Source organism: Eschscholzia californica, unplaced genomic scaffold (assembly GCF_041429995.1).
Source record: "Eschscholzia californica isolate CP2 unplaced genomic scaffold, dmEscCali1.0.p SCAF_1, whole genome shotgun sequence".
NCBI lineage: Eukaryota > Viridiplantae > Streptophyta > Magnoliopsida > Ranunculales > Papaveraceae > Eschscholzia > Eschscholzia californica.
The window spans coordinates 47,673,427-47,700,762 of NW_028238198.1; the positions used below are offsets into that span (position 1 = coordinate 47,673,427).

Sequence of the window (27,336 nt, forward strand, 5' to 3'; positions counted from 1 at the left end):
ACAATCTTTTGTATAGTATATTCAATATGTTTTTAATTACTCCGAAGGCCCTTTTGCTCCAATGTTTTATCGAGACTTTTACCTGTTGAATTCTCTATATGAACGACCCCGAACTACTTTCCCACTTGTCTTTAAAGATCTCTGAGTATTGATTATGTTTGGTCCAAAAGACCTCAAACTTCGAAATTGTATTGACTGGTCGGCCTTCCACTACATGTTTCAGAAGCAGGGGTGCATGATCGCTGTTATAGCCAGGTAAATGGAAGACTCCTGCTTCTGGAAACTTCATTAACCAATTTGCATCACATAAAACTCTGTCCAACCTCTCTTTCGTAAGATGGTGAATGGATTTGTTATTTGTCCAAGTATAAGCGGGCCCGTTAAATCCCATATCAATTAAAGCCACATCTTGGATAAACTGTTTAAACTGAGACATAAAAGGAATGTTAGAATTTCCACCCCATTTTTCATTTCTAGTAGATAAAGCGTTTAAGTCCCCTAAACAGCTATAGGGATTGGTCAGGCTTTGAATTCTATTCAAGAGGGCAGACCAAAAAGCTGGTCTATTTTGTGCATTAGGTGGACCATATATACAAAGCAGATCCCACGGTTCCATACCCATCTGGTCGACCGTAGCATGAATTAAGTTACTAGAGGAATAAACTATATTAATACTAATATCATCGGACCAGCAAAGGAGTAATCCTCCACTACGACCAACCGCATGAACAGGAAAACAATTAACTAGATTATATTTATTAAAAAAACATAGAGGAATATACGTAGATAATTTAGTTTCAGAGAGAAAAACCACAGAAGGTTTAATCGCTCCTAGGAACTGATTTAAAGTTTCTTTTGTCGGGGTGTTCCCTAGCCCGCGACAATTCCAAGCGAAGACCTTCATTTGTTCTCCGGCATTTGGGCTGACGTTGCCCCTTCATAATTTGTCTCAATGTTAAGTGGACGAGCAGATCTTTTATAATGCTTTGTAGATCGGCCTTCAAGAGTAGTCATATCCTCATCCTCTGTACATGCTACTGACGTCGAGGCACCACCCTGAATAAGTGCATTATGATACAGATCTGTTGGATTGTTGTATATTTGTACTCCTCTTTTCCTGGTTTTACATAAACTGGAAAGTAAATCACCAAAGTTAGAATTTATGGAAATATCCGGTTGATTTCCGTCCAAATTTCCCTCAATATCAGAATTAGATTCATTGACTCGATTATAGTCAGACTGGCCATACGAACCTAGGGTTTTGGTTTTATTTCTATTAGTATATGGGACTCTAAAGTCCTCATTATGCTTAGGAGTCATTGCCTTAACAACAAGATTTCGTTGTTCAGCAGTCAAATTGTGTTTCAGAAGATCATTGGATGCCAGGACAGTAGGACAGAACTTAATGGTGTGGCCTGGAATTCCGCAAAAAATACAAAACCTAGGTAATTTTTCCACTTTCAGAACAATGGAAATGAGTTTAAATCTCGAAAGAGTTAGAGTAACTCTCTGAGTCATAGGCTTAGTGATGTTTAGTTCTATCTTTGTACGTCCATAAAGGCACCATTTTGAGCCCCAAGTTTCTGACCAGTTTTCTTTTTTACCTCATATTTCTTATAAATTCAAAATTGACTCCCTCTTTGTGCAATTGCCAGTTAACTTTAACAGTTGACTTTTTTTTGTTTCCCCAATTACCCTTCCTCTAAAATCTAATTCATATCAGTTCCTCGTCTCTTTCTTCTTCTTGTTCCTTCTTCCCTTTTTTCCTCTCTACTTTTATCGTTCTTCTAAAATTTGGTTCTTCTAAACTTGGGTTCATAAATCTTATTTTACAACATCAACACTTTTTCCACTAATAAATCGGAAGCTGAAAACATCAACCGAGATGACATAAGTGGATGCCCATTTGCTGATGAAATCTTGAAGTCAGTTATGAAGAAAAGTATAAAAGTAGATTTTAATAAGCAAAATTCTTAGCTAATCGAGCATACCCATTAACTGAAAGTGAAATATTTGAAGGAAGATAACCTTAATGTGAACGTTGCTGCTGTGGGCAGTGAGAAATTGGAGATGTCAATGCAAGAGACTACATGACCGCCATTGAAGATGACTAGATGAGATAAAAAGAGCACATACAAAGGAGATATTACATGTTCATTTGTGGGTTGGGAACTTGGGATGGTGTATAGTTCTAAAACTTCAGCAAGGATAGAGTAGAAGATGGATAGATTAGAGAAAGAACCCAGGATTTACACTTACGAAGTTTGTTGAAGTTGTATAGTTTAAAACTTTTTCTTCTTAACCTGCATCTCATCTAATAAAGAAATTGCTTCATCAATTTTGTTCTCCTCACACAACCCATCCATTAAAGTATGTAAGTAAACACATCAGGATTGTGATTCGTACTCGTCATATCTCGAAATATATCGACACAATGCTTTGATATGTAAAGTGAAAATGAAAAGATTTGGTTAAATACCCTTTCTAACACCACAAGAATAAAATAATAGAGCTTGATTAAATAAACCTCCTCTAATCTAAATAATCATTGAGTTAAATGACCCAACAGTTTGCTTACAATGAAACTCATCAACCATTCTATTAAACAAGGTCACAACTTTATCAAGTTAATCTGCTTTCCCATAAGCTTTAAATACATAAATGAAACGTTTCTCAGTAATTACTCTACTCTCTTTCTCTCTCTCTCCATTCAATCTAAAACACTTTTTAAATTCAAGAAATCCCTAGAATCAACATAATATATTATGAGAAAATAAAGGATATAATCATCTTGTCTATAAGAACCTAATTTAAAACATGACGTGAAGATTTCATCAGCAAATGGGCGCCTATTTCTATTATCTCTGCCGATGTGTTCAACTTCAGACCTGTTGGTGGACAATGTATTGATGTTAAACGATATGACTTATGAACCTAATTTTTGGAAGTACCCAATTTTATAAGAACGCTAAAAATAGGGAGAAAAAAAGGAAGAAGAAGGAAGAGATGAGGAACGAATATAAATTAATTTTTAGAGGAAGGGTAATTGAGGAAACAAAAAAAATTCGTTGTTAAAGTTAACTCACAGTTGCACAAAATTAGGGTCAATTTTAAGTTTACGATATAAAAGGGTCAAAAAGAAGTTGGTCACAAATTAAGAGGTCAAAAGAAAAATAACTCCAAATAAGTAAATAAAAGGGTTACTTCCCAAATGGCCCCCAACTTTGTAACCAGCTTCCTGCCTAGCCCCCTACTTTAGCAAATATTCCCGTATGACTGTTGGGTTTTACACCCTTCTACTAGTGTTTATAGCGGAAATAAGACATCTAATGCCTACACTAGTATTCCCAGGATCACATGCAAAACTAGTAATTAAACTAATGGAGATAGTAGATTACCTTAATCGCTTTTCCCTCGAACTAATTGAATTGATTAAAGAAGACCAAGAGCTTCAAGTGTAGCTCCTCTACTTGGGACACGAGTAATCAACTTGATCTCCCACCTTGTTGTATAGCTAGCACACCAATGGTGGTTGGAAAGAAGAACACCTTCTTCTTTGACTAGATAGATAGTTAATGGGAATTAGCTCACTTTCTCCTCTCTACTTGATGTGGTAGAGTAAGAAAGCTTAGAGAGAAATTCCACACCTTATTCTCTGCCCTAAGAGTGTTTATATAGAACCCTAATAAGAATTCACCTCCTTTTAGGTTTCCTAAAACACCCTTTAGAATAAGATTTAGGGAAATAGTCGAAAATAGCAACTATTGGTATTTTCTTAATTCCCTAAGGAGATGACGTCCAAACCCAGCCAAAATTGGCATACTTAATTTTCATAACATAAGGAAACGTCCCTCCAAAAATCAGCCCAATCCGAGCCCTAGAAGTGCCCGAATCGGCTAAGGCCCAAAAACCCTGTTTTTGGCCTTTTTGTACTATCTTTGCCTAATTCCTTTTTAGGCCTATGAGATATGTTTATGGTACACTCCCATGATTATACCTCACTCCCACTAGTCATATCCTAGATCAATTTGACACTCTTATGTGTAACCCGTTGTAGGATTCGATCGAAGTTAGCCGCGAATTACTTCGTAATTTGACGATCGTAGTTGGTCTCTAGCTACAACTCTACGATCCCTAAATCAATCGGACTTGATGATCTTCCACATCAATTGTCCTATCCGACAAATTGTTCGCATTGTCACCTTGGTCGAAGGACATCTCCTTCAACTCCTTCAATGACCCCCTTTTTCAGTTACCGTTAACTTTCCGTTACTCTTTCTCCTCCATCTCATCTCCTTTCTCTTCTTCTTCTTCATCTCTCTCTTGTTTTCTCTCTTCTTCTTCCCCTCTCTCTCTCTCTCTCTCTCTCTCTTTCTTCTTTTTCTTCTCTCTCTCTCTTCTCCTCTCTTCTCTCTCTATCTCTCTCTAAAATGGTCGGCGAAGGGGGGAACCCTTCGCCGGCCGTCGGCTTAGGAAACCAGACCGACGAAGGTCTGGGATAACCAGACCGACGACCGGCGAAGGGTTCCCCCCTTCGTTGGCCATTTTAGAGAGAGGGAGAGAAGAAAGAGAAAGAAGAAGAAAGAGAGGAAGAAGAAGAAAAGAGAGAAAATAGGAGAGAGAAAGGAAGAAGAGAAAAAAAGAATTAGGTTTGAAGGTCGCCGACCAGAAATTTGTCCGACCGGCGACCCCTGCCGGAGAAGATGATGATGTGGCGTGATAATTGTAATCCGGCCAAGAAAAACTTAGGGTTCGGCCAAGAAAATCCGGCCAAATCCCAAGTGCATCAGAGTTGCGTTTTCTTCTCCCGTGCTTGTCACCAACCCGAGCTGTTCAAGGTTGCAAAATCCCGAGCTGAAGGATGAAGTACAGAGCAGCCCGAGCTGCTCCTTAGCTGCTGCTGTCCGAGCTCGTCGTGGCGTCCCGAGAAGAAGCTTGACCGTCCCGTGCTACTGCTCCTCCCATGAAGATGGTTCAGCCCGAGCTGCTCCTTTCTAAATCCCGAGCTGGTACTTGATGGCTCCCGTCTCGAGATGCTGCGGGCCAAGACTAGGCTGGCCTTAGTGCTGGCCGGCCTAGCTTGGTCGGCCTCCTCCTTCTTCCTTCTCTCTTTTACTCCCTCTCAAGCTTTCAAGAACTAGATCAAACCTCCCAAAAACTCAAGAACACTAAACCCCTTATTTCCCTTCCAAGTTGTGTATTGTAGAAGGTAGAAGATGATGAATGGTTTTTAACTTGATTAAAACCCTAAGACTTAGTCAACTTGACTAAGTCTTTAGACTACATTGACTTGGGCACAAAAGTGGGTGCTCATAAAATCTATACACCTCCCTTCTTCTTTGGGTATTCTTGAACTTGGACTTAGATGTTGGGCTTTGAATTAGAGACCAAGGGAGTGCCTTCATCTAGTCTCTACAATTAGAACCAAAGGGGGGTGCCTTCAAGAAAAGACCTTGGCTTCTATCTTTCACAACTTCCTCGTCCGAACTCGGAATTGACTTCCGTTTTCACCGTTGGACTCTCCATTGACTCCACTTGTTGTTTGAATTCTGATTTTGACAAAAATGACCAAAATACCCCTGGTTCTCTTTTCTTCTCTTTTGCCGCATGAGATGGAAATGTGATAATTCGCTATTTTTATTCCGAATCACACGACAAACCCCAAATAAACTACCTCGCAATAAAAACACATAAATAATTAGAAATAAAATCCAAAAAGAACTAACTCATCAAAGTTAAGTGACCTAAATGTGGCATTTTCACGCCACATCAATAGGTGAGTTGGCAGAGAGAGGAGATGAGATGGAGGAGAGAGTAACAAAAAGTTAACGGTAACTGAAAAAGGGGGTTATACGGGAATATTTGGGAGCCATTTGGGAAATATATTATACAAGCATTCAGGTCAAGAGAAAGAGAAAAGGGGTAGATTTGTAAACGACTTAATAAATTTTAACAGTAAAATATGTTATACGAGCATTTCATAAAGGTCGGTGCTTTAAGGAAATAAGAAAATTTATGTGAGTGCAAACACTTTGTCAAAAGTTATTCAATGCTAGTTGACTACTAACTTTTTTTTTTCTAATTGTTAGAGGAAAACCATTTTGAGTGAAATATTTTTGCTTTCTTTTATGTCCTCCACAACTCCACCACCACTTTTTACCCACTCAGGCAACGGTCGCCGACGAAAGACCATTGTCGGCAACCTTCAATAAATTTTTGGGTTAATTCCGTTTTAGCCCCCGATTTGTGACCAACTGGCCGTTTTGGCCCCTAATTGTGTCCTGCAGTTCGTTTGGCCCCAAAAAATTCCTAAATGGCCCCAAATTTTTTCAACCTCCCAATTCTACCCCCATGGCATTTCTGTAATTATTTTTTTTTCTTTTTCTTTGTCCAACAATTGACACATCACTCTGTCCACCTCACCCTTCTTCTCCGGCGAAAGGTTGCCAGCCGGAATAAAAAATTCCGGCCGGCCACCTTTACCAAAATAATTTTTTTTTTCATTTCTCTCTCTTCTTCATCTCCTTCTTTCTCTCTCTTCTTCTTCTTTCTCTCTTCTTCTTCTTTCTCTCTTCTTCTTTCTTGACCTCTCTCTCTCTCTATAACTCCGGCGAAGGGGCGGAGCGCCTTCGCCGGAGAACCAGACCTTCAACTAGTGTTTATAGCGGAAATAAGACATCTAATGTCCACACTAGTATTCCCAGGATCACATGCAAAACTAGTAATTAAACTAATGGAGATAGTAGATTACCTTAATCGCTTTTCCCTCGAACTAGTTGAATTGATTAAAGAAGACCAAGAGCTTCAAGTGTAGCTCCTCTACTTGGGACACGAGCAATCAATTTGATCTCCCACCTTATTGTAAAGCTAGCACACCAATGGTGGTTGGATAGAAGAACACCTTCTTCTTTGACTAGATAGATAGTTAATGGGAATTAGCTCACTTTCTCCTCTCTACTTGATGTGGTAGAGTAAGAAAGCTTAGAGAGAAATTCCACACCTTATTCTCTGCCCTAAGAGTGTTTATATAGAACCCTAATAAGAATCCACCTCCTTTTAGGTTTCCCAAAACACCCTTTAGAATAAGATTTAGGGAAATAGTCGAAAATAGCAACTATTGATATTTTCTCAATTCCCTAAGGAGGAAGTGTCCAAACACCACGAAAATTGGCAGATATAATTTTTATTATATCAGCAACTAACCCTCCAAAATTCAGCCCAATCCGAGTCCTAGAAGTACCCGAACCGGTCTAGGCCCAAAAACCCTATTTTTGGCATTTTTGTACTATCTTTGCCTAATTCCTTTTTAGGCCTATGAGATATGTTTATGGGACACTCCCATGATTATATCTCACTCCCACTAGTCATATCCTAGATCAATTTGTCACTCTTATGTGTAACCCGTTGTAGGATCCGATCGAAGTTAGCCGCGAATTACTTCGTAATTCGACGATCGTAGTTGGTCTCTAGCTACAACTCTACGATCCCTAAATCAATCGGACTTGATGATCTTCCACATCAATTATCCTATCTGACAAATTGTTCGCATTGTCACCTTGGTCGAAGGACATCTCCTTCAACTCCTTCAGACTCCCACTTGGACTTAGAACAAGTGCAATGCCTCGATTCCCGTGTCAATTTAGTATCTCATCTGATACGTCACGTCATTCAGACTTTCTTGATATCCGAGTACAACTGTAAAAGACAAACGATTAACTTTTAATCCGTTTGAGCGCGGCCACGCATTTTCAGTTGTTACTCATCAAGTGGCCTTGAGACACTTTGTACCTAATGTGATTAGGGTGACACAATCCATTCTTGCGCTCCCACTTAACTTCATGTCTATCCTGTCCTTCCCAGTATCCGTCTTTATAACCTCCTTTTACGGCGTGGCGTTTGACGGAACCAAAGTCGGACATTCCTTTCATAAGATGAGTGGAGCACTCATGTTTTGAGGAATCTCTCCAATTGTCTTTATGAGAAGTATTGACGTTCATCACGAGTGATGTACTTCTCATTTGAGGGTTATCCAGTGTATAAACCTTTTACACACCCACGTAGTCGAATAGAATATACTATTCCTATAGCCCATGAAACTGCGCTATCCCATCGACTCCCGTGCTAGTCTTCGTGAGTCATTGTTGTCCATGCAATGACCTGGACCAGGGTGTTTGATAATAAATATTCCAAGTTCACTTAATAGGGTTTCATTCATCAGATCACGTATCTGACAAACCTATTCGGAATATTTTATTATCGATGGACTGTCGTTTAAATACTAAACCAAATTTAGACGACTTGTGAAATAACTCTATTATTTCTGATAACGAGAATTGTAAATCTGAGCCTCTTCCGTAAAACTCTTTTTACCCACTCAGTTTTACTCGTCGAGGTTTATTCCAAATTTACCTCATGCCTTAGACTGTGTATGAGTCTCGTACTATGTCTTAGGTGACAGTTTAGTTTGACTACGTATGTAGGCCGTTTTAAACTTTACTAATTATCAATTAATTTGAAGATTGCTTACTTCAACCTTGATAATTTCTAGTAACTTTTACTAGAGTTAAGGCTTTTAATTCTTTATGTAGTAATTGCAACAGTTCCCGGCTTAAAAACACTTTCAGCCCACTTTCCTTCCATGTCTGCAAGTTTGCTACGATGACATATTTAACTTTTGTACTACTTCATCCTTTAGCCTTCTAGGATGTTTCTAAGTAGTGTTTCGGTTTTCAAATCCGAATTTGGATATTCAAATGCTAATCATATCCAATATGATTGACTTTATGTATTCGAACATAAATCTCTCTCTCATGCTTGTTTGCTACATCGGTGTCTTTTCAAACTCCGATTTAGCAACGCTCTTAGTCATGAGTTTTGGGTCGAAATTCTTTTAGACTTTCCGAGTCTTAGATTTTCTGTTTCGGATCTCAAGCATCTCAGCGTACTGAGTCTCTCCAATCCTATCATCCTTTTGATCTATGCTTATAGATCTTCAGATGCCCAAAATGGCATTTCATCCTTGTGTGTGGTCCTTTTATTGAGTCAGTGTGTTTACTGTTATACAACATCTTATGTCGTACTCAATCTTTTGTATGTACTCAGCATACAGACCCGGAAGGTTTGTTTCTCCCACTTACCTTCTTGAAACTCGCGATTCAAGATTTTTCTTCATTCTCCAGGAATCAAATTTCTCTGATTGCCTTTTGAATCGAAGATTCTAACTCTTGCGTGCTTTTAATCCGTCGATGGATTTCTGAAGCATGCCTATGGACATAACTTGATTGGAAGAATCTTATTCTTCTTGTCTAGTTTCGGGAAACATGAATGTTTCCATCCTTCTCAGTTTTCTACTTTGGAAAACCAATTTAGGTCTTCCGTTGACTTAAATTATCAAGCTTCATGTCTTGACGAGATATGGATTCCATGATGATTTTGGCTTCTGGCCAAAAACTAGAGTCAGTTTCCGTTTCTGCGCAGGTCTTTTATCTCTTCAGAAATAACCTTTATTTTCTGAGTCTTTAAGATTTTATTTTGACCTTTCAGGGCTTGTGAACAACAATTTGGAATTTCCTCAACTACTTTGAGATATTCCTTTAGAGACACTTTCACTCGCTTTGAGAGTTCTCCTGCGAATGACATTCGCTTTTGTGCGGTGGGTTTACAAGATCATATCTTTAACCTTTCCTTTTCCGAGGAGCCGCAGTTTGTTGCTCTTGGTCGAATTTAATCGTCTTGTACAAGTTTCATGATTGTTCTTCATGACTCTTCATGATTCTTCTCATGACCAAATTAAATTGACTTGTACTTTTCTCCCACTTATTCTTGTAACAATTAGTGCTTTTCTCCCAGACTACTAGGTATGCTAATTATTAGAAGAATACTATCATGAGCAACAAACACTTTGTTCTCTTGATTGGTTGTGGAAGAAGCCCAAATTTCTTTCAAAAAGAAATTGTGTCAGATATTAGCTAGTTTAGTAATTCTTTTTACAAATTTAGCTTTAGACGGAATTTTGGTAGTTTTGTGAGAAGCTATGTCTAGACTAATGGATTTTGGGGGATAGAGTTTGATTCGTGTTCTTCATCTTAATCCTTATGGATAGGTTAGAAGTACGTTTGAAGATCAATCTCTGTTTCTGACTCAAGACTTTCTTTCTTGTCAGTTTGATTCATGTTTTGGTTATAGTGGACCTGTTGTCCTCTTCCCTTTCCGATTGAGATGAACCTATCTTATAGGTTTTTGACCAAGTTTAGAATCTTTTGGTATAGTTTGTTAAATCTAGCACTTATTAACATCCCAATTTAGAAATAAAGTTCTTTATTGATTCTCCGTAATACTTAGTACAGAGATGATGTTAAAAACTAGAAAAACTATTAATCTAGAATAGTGCCTAAAGTAGACTTCGATCCCTTTCAGCATCCTTAGCAGTCGAGGCTTCTGCTCCCTCTTGGATCTTGTCTTCCTTAGCCAAATACTCAGTTCCCAGCTGCGCCTGTACATTCACAATGATAGGGCGATTTTAGGTATCATATACCAAGGTTTGGGAATTTTACAGCATTTGATAAGTTAACTGTTTATATCTGAATTGAAAGCCACTGTTCCATTCTTCTTGTCCTCCAAGAACTTAGGGCAGTTTCTTTTCCAGTGGCCCTTGCCATCACAGTAGAAACATTTGGTGTCAGGAGGAGGACCTTTGTCTTTAGGTTTGGCAACTCGTTTGCCTTTACCTTTTGACGCGGTTTTCTTCTTCTGTTTCCCTTTAAAATTTTGCACCATTGAAAATTTGTTAACCTTAGGGGTGTACACGAGCCGAGCTCTTAATGAGCTACTCGAGCTCGGCTCGACTATTGCTCGTGCTCGACTCGAATATTAATGAGCACGAGCTTAACACGAACCCAAACTCATGCTCGTTTATGTAAACGAGCCAAGCTTGATCATTCTTTAGTGTATCACGAGCTACTCGTGTACAACTCGTTTAACATACTCTTATAATATTGTAGTATATAATTACGTATTAGTATTGAAACTTGTACATGAAATATCAACCATTAAAAAATTATCGGAATATGAATCATTAATCATTATTATTGTATGTGACAAATGATCATTGAAGTATTTTGATCGTTTAGAAAGTTTTCATTTGAAGTATTTTGATAAACAAGCTTAAAAGAATGTGAGCTCGAGTTCGAGCTCGAGCTCTTTCAAACTTATACGGCCCGAGCTTGAACAAGTGGACAAGTACTCGAACGAGCTCGAGCTCGACAGTCAAATACACGAACCGAGCTTGAACAACTTACTACTCGGCTCGGATCGACTCGAGTACACTTCGTAAAAGACAGAGGATCAAACGAAAAATGAGTCATAAAGTAGGAACTATATGGTATAAACAAGAACGAAAGGGGAGTTAACATTGAAAAAAAGTGTGGAAGAGTCTCTTTGTTTAGAGGCGCCGTCGCCTTTGACAGCCAACGCGTAAGTGGAATTGGGAAAATTCCACCCTCTCTCTCTCTCTTTCTATCTCTAAACTCTATTTGTTGATTCTTGTGTAAATCCTCCGACATTCAAAATACTAATCAAATTCTATTTAATAGCTCCTCGAAAAGCTTAATTATTGGAATCCCTCAAATTATTAGTATTTGTTTTTTGTTGAGAGGAATTTATTAGTAATTGGTATAGAAAAAAGCAAATCATTCTTCTTCTCGAAAGGGGAGGAAGAAGATTTTACTTCAAAAAATGAAGAACAGGAATACTGGTGAGAAGAAGATCTCAGTTAAATGGATTCTCTTCCTCTGTATTTCTAGCTTCCTTGTTGGATTGATTTTTACTACCAGGTACTCTCTCTCTCTCTCTCTCACTTCTTTCCCCTTTTGTGATGATTTGCTTGAGGAATCTTATCTAGCACCATTTCATGTTTTTATCATTTTATTGTCTTGAATTTATGATCAGGGTTAGGGTTCCTTTTTTGTAAAGTTTCCTTCTTTGTTTGTTCATTTTGGTACATTTCTTTATATGGGTTTTTTTTTTTTGAGATAATATGGGTATTTTTCTAGTTTAAAAGTTAGACAATTTGGGGTTAAATTTTCTATTTTCCAAGTGAATCATCAGATCAAACTTGTCATATAGAAATTACAAATTTGATCCTTTTTTAGGTTATGGGTGCCACTTGAATCAAGCAATCAAGTCATCTCTAAGCAACTCCATGATCAAGAGGTTCAATTGATATCTAAAGACTGTGAGACCAAAAGGAGGGTGAGTATTGTATCTTCATTCCCAAATATGAATAACTGAATATGCATATCCAACTTTTCTTAATTTGGGTTTCTATTCTTTTCTTTAGTTGATTTGTTTTTTATTTGATAGAAAAATGGAGAAGATAAGGATGTAATGGGGGAGGTATACAAGACTCATGAAGCAATTCAGTGAGTATGCAATTGTACTTATAATTCTGTTCTGATTGATTTGTTTGCTTTTTTTATATTGAATTGGTAATTTTTCAGTTACCAATCGTTATATTAATGAATAAATAAACTCATGCTGAATTGTCAGATCTCTAGATAAGACAATTTCGATGCTTCAGATGGAATTGGCAGCAACTCGAAGTTCTCAAGAATTGGGGATTGGAAAAAGTTCCCAAGACATAACTAAATTGTCTTCTCGAAATAGTCCAACAAAGAAAAAGGCGTTTGTAGTTATCGGGATAAACACTGCATTTAGTAGCAGAAAGAGGCGTGATTCTGTCAGAGAGACATGGATGCCACAAGGTCTTCATCTAATTTCCTCTGATTTATCTCTATTGTGTAAGTTTGATTTCTTTGTAACCAAGTTTTGAAGCCATTTCTTCTTTTATATTAATCGCATTTAAATAGGAGAAAAGCTTCAGAAACTAGAACGCGAAAAGGGAATTGTAATTCGCTTCATGATTGGTCACAGGTATATTCCGTCCTTAAGCCTATGTGAACTTATTGTATCTCTCTCTTTCCCTCTCTTCTAATATTTACATACTCAAGGGAAATGTTGGTATATGATCTTCAGCTTCATAGGAAAATGTGGAGATACCACATACAAACACAATCACAAATACAGATGGACACATACATAGACTATTTTATGTTATTACCTCCTTTACCTTTTTTCACTTACAACTTTATCTTTTTGATCAGCCATCACTAGATGATCACAAAAGACGGTAATCTAAAGTTGTAATCAATACATTTGGTAAATGGGAAATTGTGCTAAAGACTCAATTTCCTGTTGGTCTTGGTTTAGAAGACATGCCTTTGTTGGCTGGCGCTACCTGTACAAACTTTTCCAAACTATGTGCGAGTTTTACATAATATGTGCGAAATTTTGCAACCTTTATTTACGCAAACCTGGCCAAACCTTCCACAAGGAGCTGAAAGATAGAAGGCAAAGCATGAAAACAGTTCCAACCCTAATTTATCGAATATCTTGACTAACTTCTAAGTACTCGACGATGACCAGTGCAAAAGGTTGAAGAAGCCTACTGAACCCCAACGAAGTAGCTAAGTTTGCGGTCGAAGAGGGAAAAATTCTTGTAGTTCTTTATCTACTATATACACTTTTAATGGTATTTTTTGTCTCTGTCTTTTCATTTATAATGACAAAAATTCTGATTGAAGTATTAATTTACAAGAATTTTCAGTTGCATGTCCATAGAAACTGGTGTATGGTTTCAAGAGTGGACATAATGTCATTATAAAATATGCCACCATTGATGTTATTGTTTAACTTTTCAGTGTCTTCAATAATGTTTTGTAAACTTTGGGAGTACATATGTCGTTTTATTTACCAGCAGTTTTATTTAACGGCTGCTTCTTTTACTTCATCAGTGATAGGGTAACTATTTATCGTGGATCAAGATGCTTCACTAAATTATCATTTAAAACGACTGAATTTGCTTTGATACAGTGCGACGTCCAACAGCATTTTAGATCGAGCAATCGATTCAGAAGATGCTCAGCATAAAGACTTCATCAGGCTGGTATGCATTTGTACGCTCTGTTTAAACAAAGTTGTCAGGATTAGTCTGAACAGATTGTATTACTCTAGGAACATGTTGAAGGATATCATGAGCTATCCGCTAAAACAAAGACCTTTTTTTCCACTGCTGTTGCAAAATGGGATGCTGATTTCTATGTAAAAGTGGATGATGATGTCCACGTCAATCTGGGTACTTACCATTCCTCTGTATTTCTTTCTCACTTTTAATTTGAATAACGAACATGACCTATATCCATATATTACTTTGCTAATTTCTCTTGTATTACTTCTTTCTCTTTCCTGCATCCTTTTCAAATGCAGGTATGCTGGCAACTACTCTTGCTCACCATCGTTCAAAACCTAGAGTCTACATGGGGTGTATGAAATCAGGACCTGTTCTTGCTCAAAAGTAATCATCATCTTCAACTTTTACTTTGTTAATGGGTACAAAGTGCATTTTGTATGCACCCTTATACCAAAACGCTTATAACATAAGTGTGCCCTTTATATTGAAATGCCTATAATCATAAGAATGGCATTTGTGATATTTTGCAGTTGAATATCCAGACTAGTTACTCGACTTGGAGGGACTAGTTCCTCTTTAAAAATTATTTACGTTACTGGTTACTCTTTCTTATTTTTTCTTTTTGATTGTTGAACACTTGGATATTTGTCTGGGACACTTGGAGTATACTTCAGTAGTATCACTGGAAGATGAGATTTTGTATATCCATTTAAGATTTCATAGAAACTTGTTAAGACCTAAGACCATAGATAAGACTCTAGGTGAGTAGTTTTGTGTTAAATATTCTAACGTTGATGCACAAGAAAATATTATAAGTAAAGGACACAAAAAAAACGAGCAAAAACATTTGTGCGGCTGTATCGTACTGTCCTTTTTCCAATATCAATGTTACATAAAAAATACCTTTTGAAGAGAAGAGAAGACTAAATTTATGCTTACACGACCAAAGAAAAGAATAAAAAGTATATAAGTTGGATAAGAAGCCATGACTTCCGCCAATTTTGGAATACTCTGTGATGTATTGTACTAATAATATAAATGTCGCTTGTCTTTCATATCTTGTTCACTTTTTCTTATTTAGGAATGTCAAGTACCATGAGCCTGAGTACTGGAAATTTGGGGAAGAAGGGAACAAATACTTCAGGCATGCAACTGGCCAGATTTATGCTATCTCAAAAGATCTAGCCACATACATCTCCATCAACCAGTAAGAAAGAACGCAATATATTTCTTCTTTTGAATTTTATTTGGAAAAGAAGTGTTTGCGGATGTTGGCACTGTTTATAATACCCAAAGAATGTCCTGATTTGTAATGTTTGACCTGCAAAAATATTTGTGAAACTCACTGATAATTGTGACTGCAGGGCAATATTGCATAAGTACGCGAATGAAGATGTATCACTTGGGGCTTGGTTTATCGGACTTGAAGTCGAACACATTGATGAGCGAAACATGTGCTGTGGAACTCCACCAGGTACATAATGATTGTTCAAATTCTTTAACATTCTAATGCCCCACACCGCTTAGGAAAATCTTCCCAACTTAGGTTATAATGTACACATTGTCTCTCATATTAATTAAGCCTTTGAGCGGGCTGAAGCATAGGATGGTCAAGTAGAGAGGTGTGGGGTGTTCTAGCAAGGCCCTTGCGAAGAAAGTATTGTGGTGCCTAAATCAGGGATATTATCACTGATATTTGGACTTGTGTATTTACACTCTGATGTCAGTTATTAATATCGTTTCCGAAACTCTAATGATCTTCTAATATGTACGTGTTCTTCATGAACCGGGTTTCTTTTTTGGGATACAGATTGCGAGTGGAAGGCCCAAGCGGGGAATGTATGTGTAGCATCATTTGATTGGAGTTGCAGTGGGATATGCAAATCAGTGGATAAGATTAAGGAAGTTCATTCTAGATGCGGAGAAGGAGATGCAGCTGTTTGGAGTGCTCTCTTTTGAACAAATGGATCAATGGGTATATTATTAAATGATCCGTCCGAATAGAAGAAATAGCAAGTGAAAGGTAATATTATCGAACACTCATTCGAAAGAAACTGAACGAGAAATGATGCTAGAAAACGGTTAAAAGCTATACAACCATCTTTCATTTTTGGTGGGTTATGCCCTGACAACCACATCCATTGGTAAAAGCGACAAACCACGGATAACTTAGGGTGTGAGAGAAAGAAGATATATGTTCATTCTGGTTGGACCTGGTGAAGCCTTTCCGTGTTTCTGTTTGTTTTCTTTCTCGTTTTTGCTTTCTTTTACAGAAGAAGCCTGAAAAGGGTTTTACTTATTCAATATTTTGAAATTTTGCGTGCATATTGTTTCTTAGTTCTAGGTATCAGTTATAGAGAGCCTTGAAATCAATCACCTAATATTTATTGTTCTTAGTTGATCCATTCTATTTTATGATAAATGAGCATTTAGTATCTTTTATGACAAACAGGGATTCTAACATTACTTTTTGGTATCTTTCTACCAAACCTAGTTAATTTATGGTCGATGTTTTGGAGAAATTTATGGTCGATGTTTTGGAGAAATAAGGAAATTTTCCAGGATACGAAGTTTTGGGTGTCCAAACACTACCCACTTTTAATGTTTTCTCATTTTCTTCTTCCCCATCTCCCTTTCCCACCACCATCAACTCCGGCGAAACCTCCAAGATTAACTCCGACCTCTCTCTCTCTCTCACTATATATATATATATATAGCGTCGTCTGGAAAAACCAGATAACCTCCAAAATTAACTCCGACCTCTCTCTCTCTCTCTCTCTCTCTCTACATATATGTATAGGGTCGTCTTGTCGACGACATGAAGGGCATGCTTGCTGAATATATTTGGGTTTTCTACGTTTTTTTTCCGTAATTTTTTCTTGTTTACGCGAAACATCTATCTAATTTATTTTACTTTTGCGCAGTTTTTTTGTTGAAATGTATAAAATTATTAGTCAACTAGAGCACTATTACAATACATGTCGCTAAAAAGTAGGGAACATTTTTCCAAGACTTAGATCTATTCTTCTTATGAGCCCATTTGGCTAGTTTGTCCGCTTGGATATTGAGATTTCTCTTGGTATGGCTGAATTTGACGCTTTCGAGTCTACTCCTGATTTCTTTGATTCTTCGGATATGGATCCTTGATTGCCACTGAATTTTGTGCCTTAGGTTTTTCAGATGCTGAATGAAGTTGATGTTGTCACTTTCTACTATTCCTGTCTTGTGGTTATTTTCCTCTGCCCAAAAGAAGCCATCGAGAATAGCAATTGCTTCACTCTCTTCGTTGTTTCGAGTTTTAGTTGATACGACTTTCGCTTCTATAAATTTTGATTCAGCATTGTGAACTATTTGACTCGTACCAATGTTAGTATCAATAGTGGTAAAGGATGCATCTACATTAACTTTCAAGTACGGTGATAACGGAGGTTGCCATTTTTCCAATCTAGTGAGAGCTGAATTCTGCTGTTTTTTTGGGAAAGCTCAAAGCCATAATCATATTTATCGCTGAACTAGTAGTATTGATTGTATGCTGAAAACAATGATCGTTGCGTAGTTGAGAGACACGACCGTAATAAATGCACTCACCATTTTTATTATATGTGGCCATGTGCTAACATCCCAAGGTATTTTTTGTTCAGGTCAAAAGAAGTGTGTGTATATAACAAAAACCGTGACTGCATTTAAAATTATCCCAACAACCTTTAAGCCATAGAATGTGAAAGGAATTCTATACGCATCTCTAATCCCTAGATAGGTTTGGGCTTAAGTGTATAGAGAACCCAAGTGAGGTTAGCCCTTAAATTTGCAAATTACAGGGGGGTTTACTTAAACTTCAGTCATAGGTGCTCCCGGATGCCTATAGCGGAATGAGAGAGAAGGCATTGATTGATTGGTTGGTAAGGTTCGTGAAGTAAGCAAGTGGGGGGAGATAGAACACGGAATTAAGGGGAGAGAGTGTTTTTGGATAGGATTCTTTGATTGTTGAAAGGGACATGTGGATGGAAGGAGATGGGTGGGCATGGGGGAAAGGAAAAGTGTTTAGTGTCTAGGGTTCATACAAGGAACATAGAGGGAGAAAGGGAAAGAGATTGGGTATGTCAAAACTTTGTGTTCTTTTGATCCCCTAAAGTGTAAGCAGTTCTCCCATGCTAAAGTGGGTCCATACTTCACATGTCCAATACTGGAGGACCCTACAAGATTGTGCATGCACAGGATTTTTCTATCATTTGAATAATTCGATAGATAGGGTTCCTAACATGGTGAATGGTGATTAAATTTGCCCAAAACTCACTATAAAAATCGGGCTTTGATTAAAAAGATCAGTCAATTTTTTTTTGTCTTCAGCTCTCTAGGTACTTTTTTATTTACAACACCTTCCGACAGCTTTGCAACACTTTGCGACTATTTTGGAGTGCCTTGCAACACCTTACAACAGCTCTCCAACACCTTTACAAAAAATATTGGGGTTTTCACCAAACAAAATACAAATATTTGAGTTTTGAATAAAAAAAAAATACAAAAATGAGATTTTAACAAAAAAAATATAACTTGTCTGTTTAACTAAAAAAATTTAAAATTTGATCTTCGGCCTAATTTTTTGATGTAAATATCTAGTCAGGTAATTGGATATACGCGACATAAAACCCCTATATGCAAACAACAAACAATTCTCTCTCATAAGTATCTCAACTTATATTATGGAAAATGAAACCAAAACATTTGTAGGGAAAATTTGGAAGAAAACATCGTTTAAATTATTCTCTCAATAACAACTAATAATGCAAGAAAAAATTAAATGAAATGGGTCCTCACAAGAAAAGGAATTTTTTCAATATTTTCATTATACAGACAAACTCAAAATCACAACACGGACACTACAAATGCAGTAAATTGAAATTATAATTCGTATCTACATATCATTTCGAAAATCAAATTTTTTTATGGAAATGTTGTAGGAGAGCTATGCCAATTCAGAAAGGGTTATTTCTTTTTTGGCCCCTTAATTCGTGACCAACTTCTTTTTAACCCTTTAATTTTCGTAAATTTAAAAATGACCCCCGTTACTTAAAACCATCAACTAACTTTTATAGTTGATCTTTTGTAAAATTTTCTAGATCTCTATTACTGGAGGTCCTATCACAAAGAGAAAAAAAGGAGAAGAAAATGATGATGAAGATAAATGAGAAAAGACAAATATAATTAGGACTAAAACCAAAATCAGGGAAGAAAAAGACAAAAGCGCAACGTTAGAAAGTAAAATTTTGACTTTTTAGTCAAAACATAGAGATACACAAAAGGGGGCCATCTCAGTATTTCTCATATTTTAGAGGTCACGTGGGAACACGGTCATACTTTAGGGGGGCAATCGGAAGATAATCCTATAAAATTATTTATTATCGCATGTGTCACGAATGTGTTCCGTATTTTATCCCCTGTAATTTTTTGGTGTTTTACCTCAATTTTGACCTCTTAAATTGAAAACAAAACGTTATTAATAAGAAACTGCATCAAACTTAGTCACAAAATTTCTGCAAAAGTTATAATTTTTTTCAACTACTGCGTTCAAATGTATTGGAACCCAATTCCAAATCATTTGTTTGGTACTTTACCTTAATTTTGACTCTAAAATTGAAAATAAAATACCAGAATAGGGTTTCAGGACATATGAAACGCATTGGTTGAAAAATTATGTTTTTTTCACCCAATGCATTTCATGTCCTTAAATCCTATTCCATATTTTTTTGGTGTGTTATGTTATTTTTTTTTTCACCAAATGAATTTCCTATTTCCAAAATCTAATCTCATATAATTTGTTTGGTGTTTTACTTCAATTTTGACTGCTTAAATTGAAAACAAAACGTCTGCCATTAGAAACTGCACCAAACTATATCATGAACTTTTTCACAAAAGTTGTGATTTTTTTCAACCAACCGACGCGTTTCATATGTCTTGAATCCCTATTCCGTATCACTTTTGGTGTTTTACCTCAATTTTGACTCCTTAAATTGAAAACAAAAACGTCAACGATACGAAACTGTAGAAAACTATGTCACAAATGTTTTGGCAAAAATTGTGATTTTTTTCAACTAACGCATTTCGTATTTCCTACAACCTCATTCCATATCATTTGTTAGGTTTTTTACCTTAATTTTGACCTCTTAAATTGAAAAGAAAACGTCGGAATGGGGTGTCAGGACATATGAAACGCATTGGATGAAAAAGTGTGTTTTAGCTCAATTCTGGCCCCCCAAAATTGAAAGGAAAACGTCTCCCATATCTATATTATTTTTGTCTTTGTCTTCGACTTTCTTTTTTATTTTCATATTTTTCTCTCCACTTTCATCTTCATCTCTCTCTCTCACTCACTCTCTTTCTCTCTCTCTTTCTCACTATTGCAGGGAAGGGAAATATTTCCTTCGGTCGAACCCCCTTGATCTTAGACGAAGAAGAATGTTAGATGCAAAACCCCCATGGAGGGTTTCGTGCTCGAATGAACACAAGATGTAGATCAAACTTCTTGTTAGAATTGACTCGAATATGGATTGGTATTGAACCCGGTTTACGACCCGCCAACCAATTGCCGAATTTTGGACCCGTTAACGGAGATGATTACTGAGACAGAGCTGGTATGCGAAGCAGGGCTGTGAGGTAGAGCTGGACTCCGAGATAGAGCTAGAATGCAGAAGCTAGACTTATGTCGGTGATTAGTGTTATCCGTGTATAATGTCGGTTGTAGAGAGAGTCGGTTGTAGAGAGTCGGTGAGGCGGTGGGATTAGGGTTTAGTGGCTATATAAACTAAATCCTAAGGAGATATCAGTAGCACAATCTTACGAATCTCTTGTGTAAACTTGTTTGCTTATCATAGTAGAAATCATCGCGCCGTTGTCGCCGTGGAGTAGGTCTCACCAGCCGAACCACGTAAATCTCTGTGTTCTGTTCTTGATTGTTCTTTACTATTCTTATTGCTTGTCTTGGATTACTCGTATTGTTCACATTAACCCCAATTAGCATAACACTTCTCATGGTCAGAAAACCACAAACTTCTCGTGATCGACCAACCAAGAAACCCTCCTCGAGGCTTAGGATTTCAAGTGAACCCTTGTACAAGGATTTAACTTGAGCCCTTTCCTTTTCTCGAAGACGGATGGGGTTTGGGTGAAGGAAACCTTTCCCTTCTCGAAACAATGAGAGGGAGAGGGAGGGAAGGAAAGAGATAAAAAGAGTGACAGATCAGAGACACTGAGCGAGACTAGATAGAGAGATATGGAAGAAGAAAATGAGATAAAAAGAGAGTGACAGATCAGAGATTAGAGAGAGAACGAGATTAGATAGAGAAAGATAGAGGAAGAGAGACCAACCGAGAGACGCGGTGGTAGTGGCCAGAGATGGTGGTAGTGGTCCGAGATGCAGGTCAAAGAAGAAAAGATGGTGAAGTCTAGGGGCATCCAAAAGAATTGGATTTGGAGGAGATTGTTTATTACGCCCCAAAGCTGTGGCCTATATAAACTCTCTTGTTCCCTCATAAAATTTAACCAACTTCCTCTCATCACTCAAGATTTCAACATTAAACAACTCTCCTTTAAGCTAAGATGGCTACTTCTACCCATCTTCTACAATTTGTTTTAGTACTTATTGTATCTCTCTTTAATCTCTCATTAGCTGGTAGAAAACTCACTGAGCTAGTTCAAGAACAACCTCTCCCCATTAAGTACCATAATGGCCCTCTTCTTTCTGGTAAAATCTCCATTAATCTCATCTGGTATGGAAATTTTAAGCCTACCCAACGTGCCATTGTTATAGATTTCTTCAATTCCATTAAATCTTCATCAAAAACCCAGAACCAAATTCAACCATCTGTTTCTACTTGGTGGAAAACCACTCAGAAATATTACCACCTAATTTCTTCTAAGAACAAGAATTCCAATTCTATGGTTCTTGGAATGGGTAAACAGATTTTAGATGAAAAATACTCATTGGGTAAATCACTTACCAGTAAGCAAATTGTAAATTTAGCACGAAGAGGAAAACAGAAGAACTCCATTAATGTAGTTATGACTTCTTCTGATGTTCAAGTTGATGGGTTTTGCTCTAGTCGTTGTGGTACTCATGGGTCTTCATCTTCTTCATCTTTGAAGACTGAAAATGGTAAGAAATACCGATTCGGCTATATCTGGGTGGGTAACTCAGTGAGTCAGTGCCCGGGTCAATGTGCTTGGCCGTTCCACCAACCGATTTACGGACCACAAGAGGCACCCTTGGTTGCACCTAACAATGATGTTGGTATAGATGGGATGGTCATTAACCTAGCTAGCTTGTTAGCAGAGGCAGCCACAAATCCATTTGGAAATGGGTTTTACCAAGGGCCATCAGATGCACCTCTAGAAGCAGCCTCCGCTTGTTCGGGAATTTATGGGAAAGGAGCTTACCCTGGGTATGCAGGAAAATTGTCGATGGACCCGATTAGCGGAGCTAGCTATAATGCGCACGGTGCTAACGGAAGGAAATTCCTTTTACCTGCGCTATTTGATCCTTCCTCTTCTTCGTGTTCGATTTTAATGTGATAGTATGTGATAGTATATCAGAAAGATATGTAAATTAAATTTAGTGATGTATAAAAAGATGGAGAGGAAAAAACTGTAAATTTGATCTGACTACTAAGACTTTGTTGAGTTTTAGTACTTGTTCTACTCTTCTAGTCATTTCTTGTAAATTGATTTCTTCAATTATTGTTGCTATAGAACATGACTCACTTGCTTCCTTTTTGGGATATCAGAAAAATTGGCTCCATGATCTCAAGAAACCAAAACATCCAAAGGAGAGACCACTCAATGAGTGCAAGACGGGTGTTTGCTTATACAAATTAATGACGTTTTTTTAATGGTTAAGCGTGTGCTTCGAACCCTGACCTCTACCCAGGGTTGTTAGCGACAAATTAATGATGTTTCCTTTTTTTTTTTTTCAATTATTAATGATGTTTCCTTAATAAAATTTTGATGAAATAGTGTTTGGAGTGGGTATTGCCATCTTGGCAGATTGATTTGCCACTATAATTAATCTTTACCTTTCCCCATATTTCTAAAAGATCATCTTTTCTCTTCTGAAGCTTCAATTTCCTGCCCTATATCTCTCCATGTTTTTCTAACCTATAAGTTCTTATTATTAAAAAACTACAGTCTACTTCTTATGTTTGGTAAGTAGAACTTTGAGTTCTCTAAGATTTCCCTACGATTTTATCTTTCAACTTAAATTTAGGGTTTCACTCTATAATTGTTGTAGTTGTTAAATTGATAATAATTAATGTTGTTTTCATGGTTACAATCAGATCCTAGAGGCTAGAGAGACAACCCTTAAGCTTAATTTTTTTTTCTTCTTCTTATTAGGATTGAAGCAAAGCTGTCATAATTAATGGAGAATCAACCAGTCAAGATTGATAACCCTAATTCAAAATATTGGAAATATAGATGGACAATTGAAGACTATTCTAGTTTGAAGAATCAAAATCATTACTCTGATAAATTCTTAGTTGGTCCTCATACCTGGTATGTTCATTTTTTTTGTTGAATGTGGTATGTTGATTTTTCTCTTTCATTTTTTTTGTTGAATGTGGTATGTTGATTTTTCTCTCCCTAGGGTTTTGTTTTAGTTTTCTTGCTAAGGTAGAGAAAGAGAAGGGACCATTGCCTTCACCAAAACTTAGAGAGGGGAGAGAGAGAGAAGGGAGAAAGACAGAGAAGGGGGAAAGAGAGAGAGGGAGAACCGGAGAAGGGGGAGAGAGAGAGAGGGAGAGAGAAGAGGGGAGAGAGGAGAGAGAAGACAATGATCTGTCGCCGGCCAGAGACTTTTTGCCAACGACTTTAGGATGTGTTGGTGATCATTTTTTTTGCGTTTTCCACCTTTTTTCCCGGAACTTTTCTTGTTTCTCTGAAACACCAACCATAGTCTAACTTGAGGTCGTAATTTACTCGAATTTGATTTCACAATGTTTGATCTGGTCTATTTCTTGATGCTAAATCGTTTGAACGGCTGATTTGAGCTTATTTTGTTTGGGCCCATTTGAGCTAAATGACTCTTAGTGCCTAGATTTGATGCCGATTTGAGCTGATTTGAGCTTATTTCTTGATGCTATTTCTTGATGCTAAATCATCTATCAATCAGCATTAACCCGAACACTCTTTTAGTGCCTAGATTTGATGCCGGAACAGGCTGGCCATCAAAAAAGGGTAGCCACAGACCGCCATTGTCGGTACCCTTCAAAAAACAATCATCAAAAACTCCACGCCCTCCACCACCATCATCTTCTCTCTTAGGATCGACTTAAAACCTAGGTTTTAGTTTATTTCTCTCTCTCTAGAGAGTTTCAGTCGATTTTAGAGGAATCAAAATCGACTAGAGAGAGTTGGTGGTCGGTGGCGGTGGAGGTGATAATAGGCAGTTGGTTGTGGTGGTAGGAGGAGCGGAGGAAGCGGAAGTGGTGAATGAGTGCTTACAGAGAAATTCAAAATGGGTCTTTCGCAGCGCCCTTGAATTAATAGATGATTCTTATTCAAACGAGTAAGATTTACGGACGAGAACAAAACAAACGCTACCTTGTTATATTGGATTGTTTGTTACTTCTTAGTTTGGTCCTCTTACTTTTGTGACTTTACTTTTAGTCGGCTGCTGATATTTCCGAAGACGGAAAATTCTTTTTTGTCGATTTTCCTTGACATTGATCCTCTCCATGTGCCCTTTGCGGAGTTTGAATTAGCTGTCGTCGATCAAATTGATAGCACATACACGGTGGCAAAAGGTAAAATTATCTTTATTTTTGTAAATTTACTTAAATTACCAAAGCAAAAGTTCTATTTCCCTTCGAGTCAGTAAAAAACAAACAATCTGAATCTGATTTGTCAATTTGGACAAATAAATAAGAACTAGGGTTATTTTGCGAAAGGGGCGTAGTTAAGTACCGGATTTTGCGAAAGGGACATGACTATTTGTTATTTTGCGAAGGGTCGTGGACTAACATTGACCGTTAAATAAATGTTAAATTTAACTTCACATTACATGAATAGTTAACATTATTCATCTTCTTCTTTTTATTCTTTCTTCCACCTTCGATTTTCATCGGAAATTGAAAGAGGTGTTGTCGCTTGAGTTTTGCAAAGAGATTGTGCCGACAAGAGAAGAGCTTACGGTTTTTTTGGTCTTTTTTTAATATTTTTTTTTTTTTACGAATCCTTATCACACTTCTTAAATTCCTTTTACTTTCTAACTCTTTAAATTGAGTAGATAGAATATAGTTTAGATTTATATTCATGTGCTTTTAGATTTTTTTTTTCTAGATTTTCACATAAATATATTTTGATTTTATCATTTATTCATCATGTATTAGATTATGAAATTCATTATTTAAATGTGAAATGCTAGAAAATCTAGAAAAATAATGTTTTTCAAGGTAGATGTCTTATTTTTCACCTTTGCGAATTTAGTGTCAAAATCGCATAAATTTCTTAAATGTAACAATATATTTTTTTAAGTAATAGAATTAGATTAACGGTGTTAGAACTTAACTGGTCAACACTAGTCCACGACCCTTTTGCAAAAAAATAAAAGGTCATACCCCTTTCGCAAAATCCGATACTTATGTATGACCCTTTCGCAAAATAACCGTAAGAACTACTTTAGTAAAATTAGAAGTAATTTTTTACTTCTCTGTTATTCTTATATCGTTTTTGGAAGCCTCAAACTAATTCTATGGTTTTTTTCTATTTTGGATAATGCACTACGATAATATGGTTTCTGTGAGACATTTTGGATAAAATCTCAATTTTAACTTACCAAATCAATGATGCTAAAAATCATCTTGATAACTCAGTGTCTGTTATCTCACTTTTGCATTTTACAATTTACAGCATCTGAACATCATTTCACTGTACAAGAGCCAGATTGGGGGTTTAAGAGCATGTTATCTCTTAAGGAACTCAAAAACCGTCGTAGAGGGTACATTGTTGATGATACCGTTATTGTTGAAGCTGATATTTATATCGATGGGGTTACAGAGAGCTTGACACCGAACTCCGAAAAGGTTATTAGGAATACCATTCGTCTTTTCCTTCTTTCTCATTTTAGCTGATCTTCAGCATTTTATTGACATCAAATATATTTTCAGGTGGTCACAGACAAGTCAGATGAAGTGGAACAGAAGGTGGAAGCTCATGCTGATATTCTGCGCCCTTTAGCCAACAAGGATCGACTTTTGGGACAAGTTATCTCGAAAAGCTCATCTGGAGCAGTCAAACCAACCGAAGCGCTCCTTGTTAATGGACAACGTGAAGTCGGTGAATCTCTTGAAGAAGAGAAAAGTACTGAAACTCAAACTGAACCAGAGGAACGAGTAGAAACCTGGACACTAGTAGAACCAGAAACACCTACTTTTGGTGGGAACATAGATTCTGGGCTAGCAAAACAAGCAAGTAAAACAGCAAGCTTGTGCGAGTATCCCACAGCTGGTCAACTATTCGAACAAGGTCAACATTGTCAAAGCTTTGTTGATGACAAATTTGAAGATATTGGAGGCTTCAATGTGCTTAAATCACAAGCATCTTTATATAAACAAATCTGGTTGAAATATGGTCATATTGCTACAAGCAAAGTTCTGACATCTTCGTATCGTGGCCAAGTTGCAGTGGTTTCGGATATAATGATTTGCATTACAGAGATGCAACAATGTCATTCCTCCAAGCTTTCTTCTGAAATAATGGACTCATGGGAGAAGAAGATAAATATGGCTGAGAAACTTGAATTCAACGTAGTGTGGCTTCGAGAACACTTCGATAGGGTCAAAAATGATTTCTATGTGGAAGAAAAGCTCAAGATTGCTATAGTGGAGAAAGATGAGGCGAAGGCGAGGTTGATCGATGCAGAGGAGAAGTTGGTGTTGGCAAACAAGGAAGTGATTATGGCTCGAGAAAAACTGTCAGCAGTAGAAAGTAAGATTAGTCCCTTAATTTTACAAAAGGAAATGATTTCAGAGAAAGGGATGTTTATCTTTGATGAGTTTCTTTAGGGTTTATGTATTAGAATTGTATCTAGGGTGAAGGTATGATGTGTGATCACATAATAGTATTTTGGGAAATATGTTAGGTTTTTTTTTTGTTTTGTTTTGTTGAATGGAAATATGTTAGGTTACTTCAGTTCTAGTTATCAACTCTGTTTCTGACTATATATATGAATTGTCTCAATATGGCTGAAAGAGGACTGAAATGGAAATAGTGGTATTTTATTTTTTCTAAACATTTCCAAATTTTACTAGTATCTTTTTTTG

At 37.0% G+C, this 27,336-nt stretch overlaps 3 protein-coding genes across 6 annotated transcripts; all 3 read left to right on the forward strand.

Annotated features, from left to right (window-relative positions):
- Positions 1–11,406: 11,406 nt before the first annotated feature.
- Positions 11,407–16,475, forward strand: LOC147567258 (beta-1,3-galactosyltransferase 7-like). 2 transcript variants are annotated; one of them, XM_086653880.1, is made up of 11 exons: positions 11,407–11,831; positions 12,150–12,249; positions 12,361–12,423; positions 12,547–12,761; positions 12,867–12,930; positions 13,930–14,002; positions 14,071–14,191; positions 14,323–14,410; positions 15,108–15,233; positions 15,391–15,500; positions 15,837–16,475. In XM_086653880.1, the coding sequence occupies exons 3-11, from the start codon at positions 12,407–12,409 to the stop codon at positions 15,983–15,985; spliced, it is 963 nt and encodes a 320-aa protein (XP_086510006.1). In that variant the 5' UTR covers positions 11,407–11,831; positions 12,150–12,249; positions 12,361–12,406; the 3' UTR covers positions 15,986–16,475. The 2 variants fall into 2 exon arrangements, with proteins under 2 accessions (XP_086510006.1, XP_086510005.1); XM_086653879.1 differs by having other exon boundaries at positions 11,413–11,831; positions 12,361–12,419.
- A 5,091-nt stretch (positions 16,476–21,566) lies between these two features.
- On the forward strand, positions 21,567–22,767 carry LOC147567259 (protein PHOSPHATE-INDUCED 1-like). The gene has a single exon (XM_086653884.1). The coding sequence runs from the start codon at positions 21,620–21,622 to the stop codon at positions 22,589–22,591; it is 972 nt and encodes a 323-aa protein (XP_086510010.1). The 5' UTR covers positions 21,567–21,619; the 3' UTR covers positions 22,592–22,767.
- Positions 22,768–22,866: 99 nt separating this feature from the next.
- On the forward strand, positions 22,867–27,305 carry LOC147567260 (uncharacterized). 3 transcript variants are annotated; one of them, XM_086653883.1, is made up of 5 exons: positions 22,867–22,947; positions 23,411–23,569; positions 24,683–24,819; positions 25,925–26,097; positions 26,182–27,305. In XM_086653883.1, exons 2-5 carry the CDS (start codon positions 23,436–23,438, stop codon positions 27,076–27,078), a joined length of 1,341 nt encoding a protein of 446 aa, XP_086510009.1. In that variant the 5' UTR covers positions 22,867–22,947; positions 23,411–23,435; the 3' UTR covers positions 27,079–27,305. The 3 variants fall into 3 exon arrangements, with proteins under 3 accessions (XP_086510009.1, XP_086510007.1, XP_086510008.1); XM_086653881.1 differs by having other exon boundaries at positions 22,886–23,220; XM_086653882.1 differs by lacking the exon at positions 22,867–22,947 and adding an exon at positions 23,007–23,175.
- The last annotated feature ends 31 nt before the right edge of the window (positions 27,306–27,336 follow it).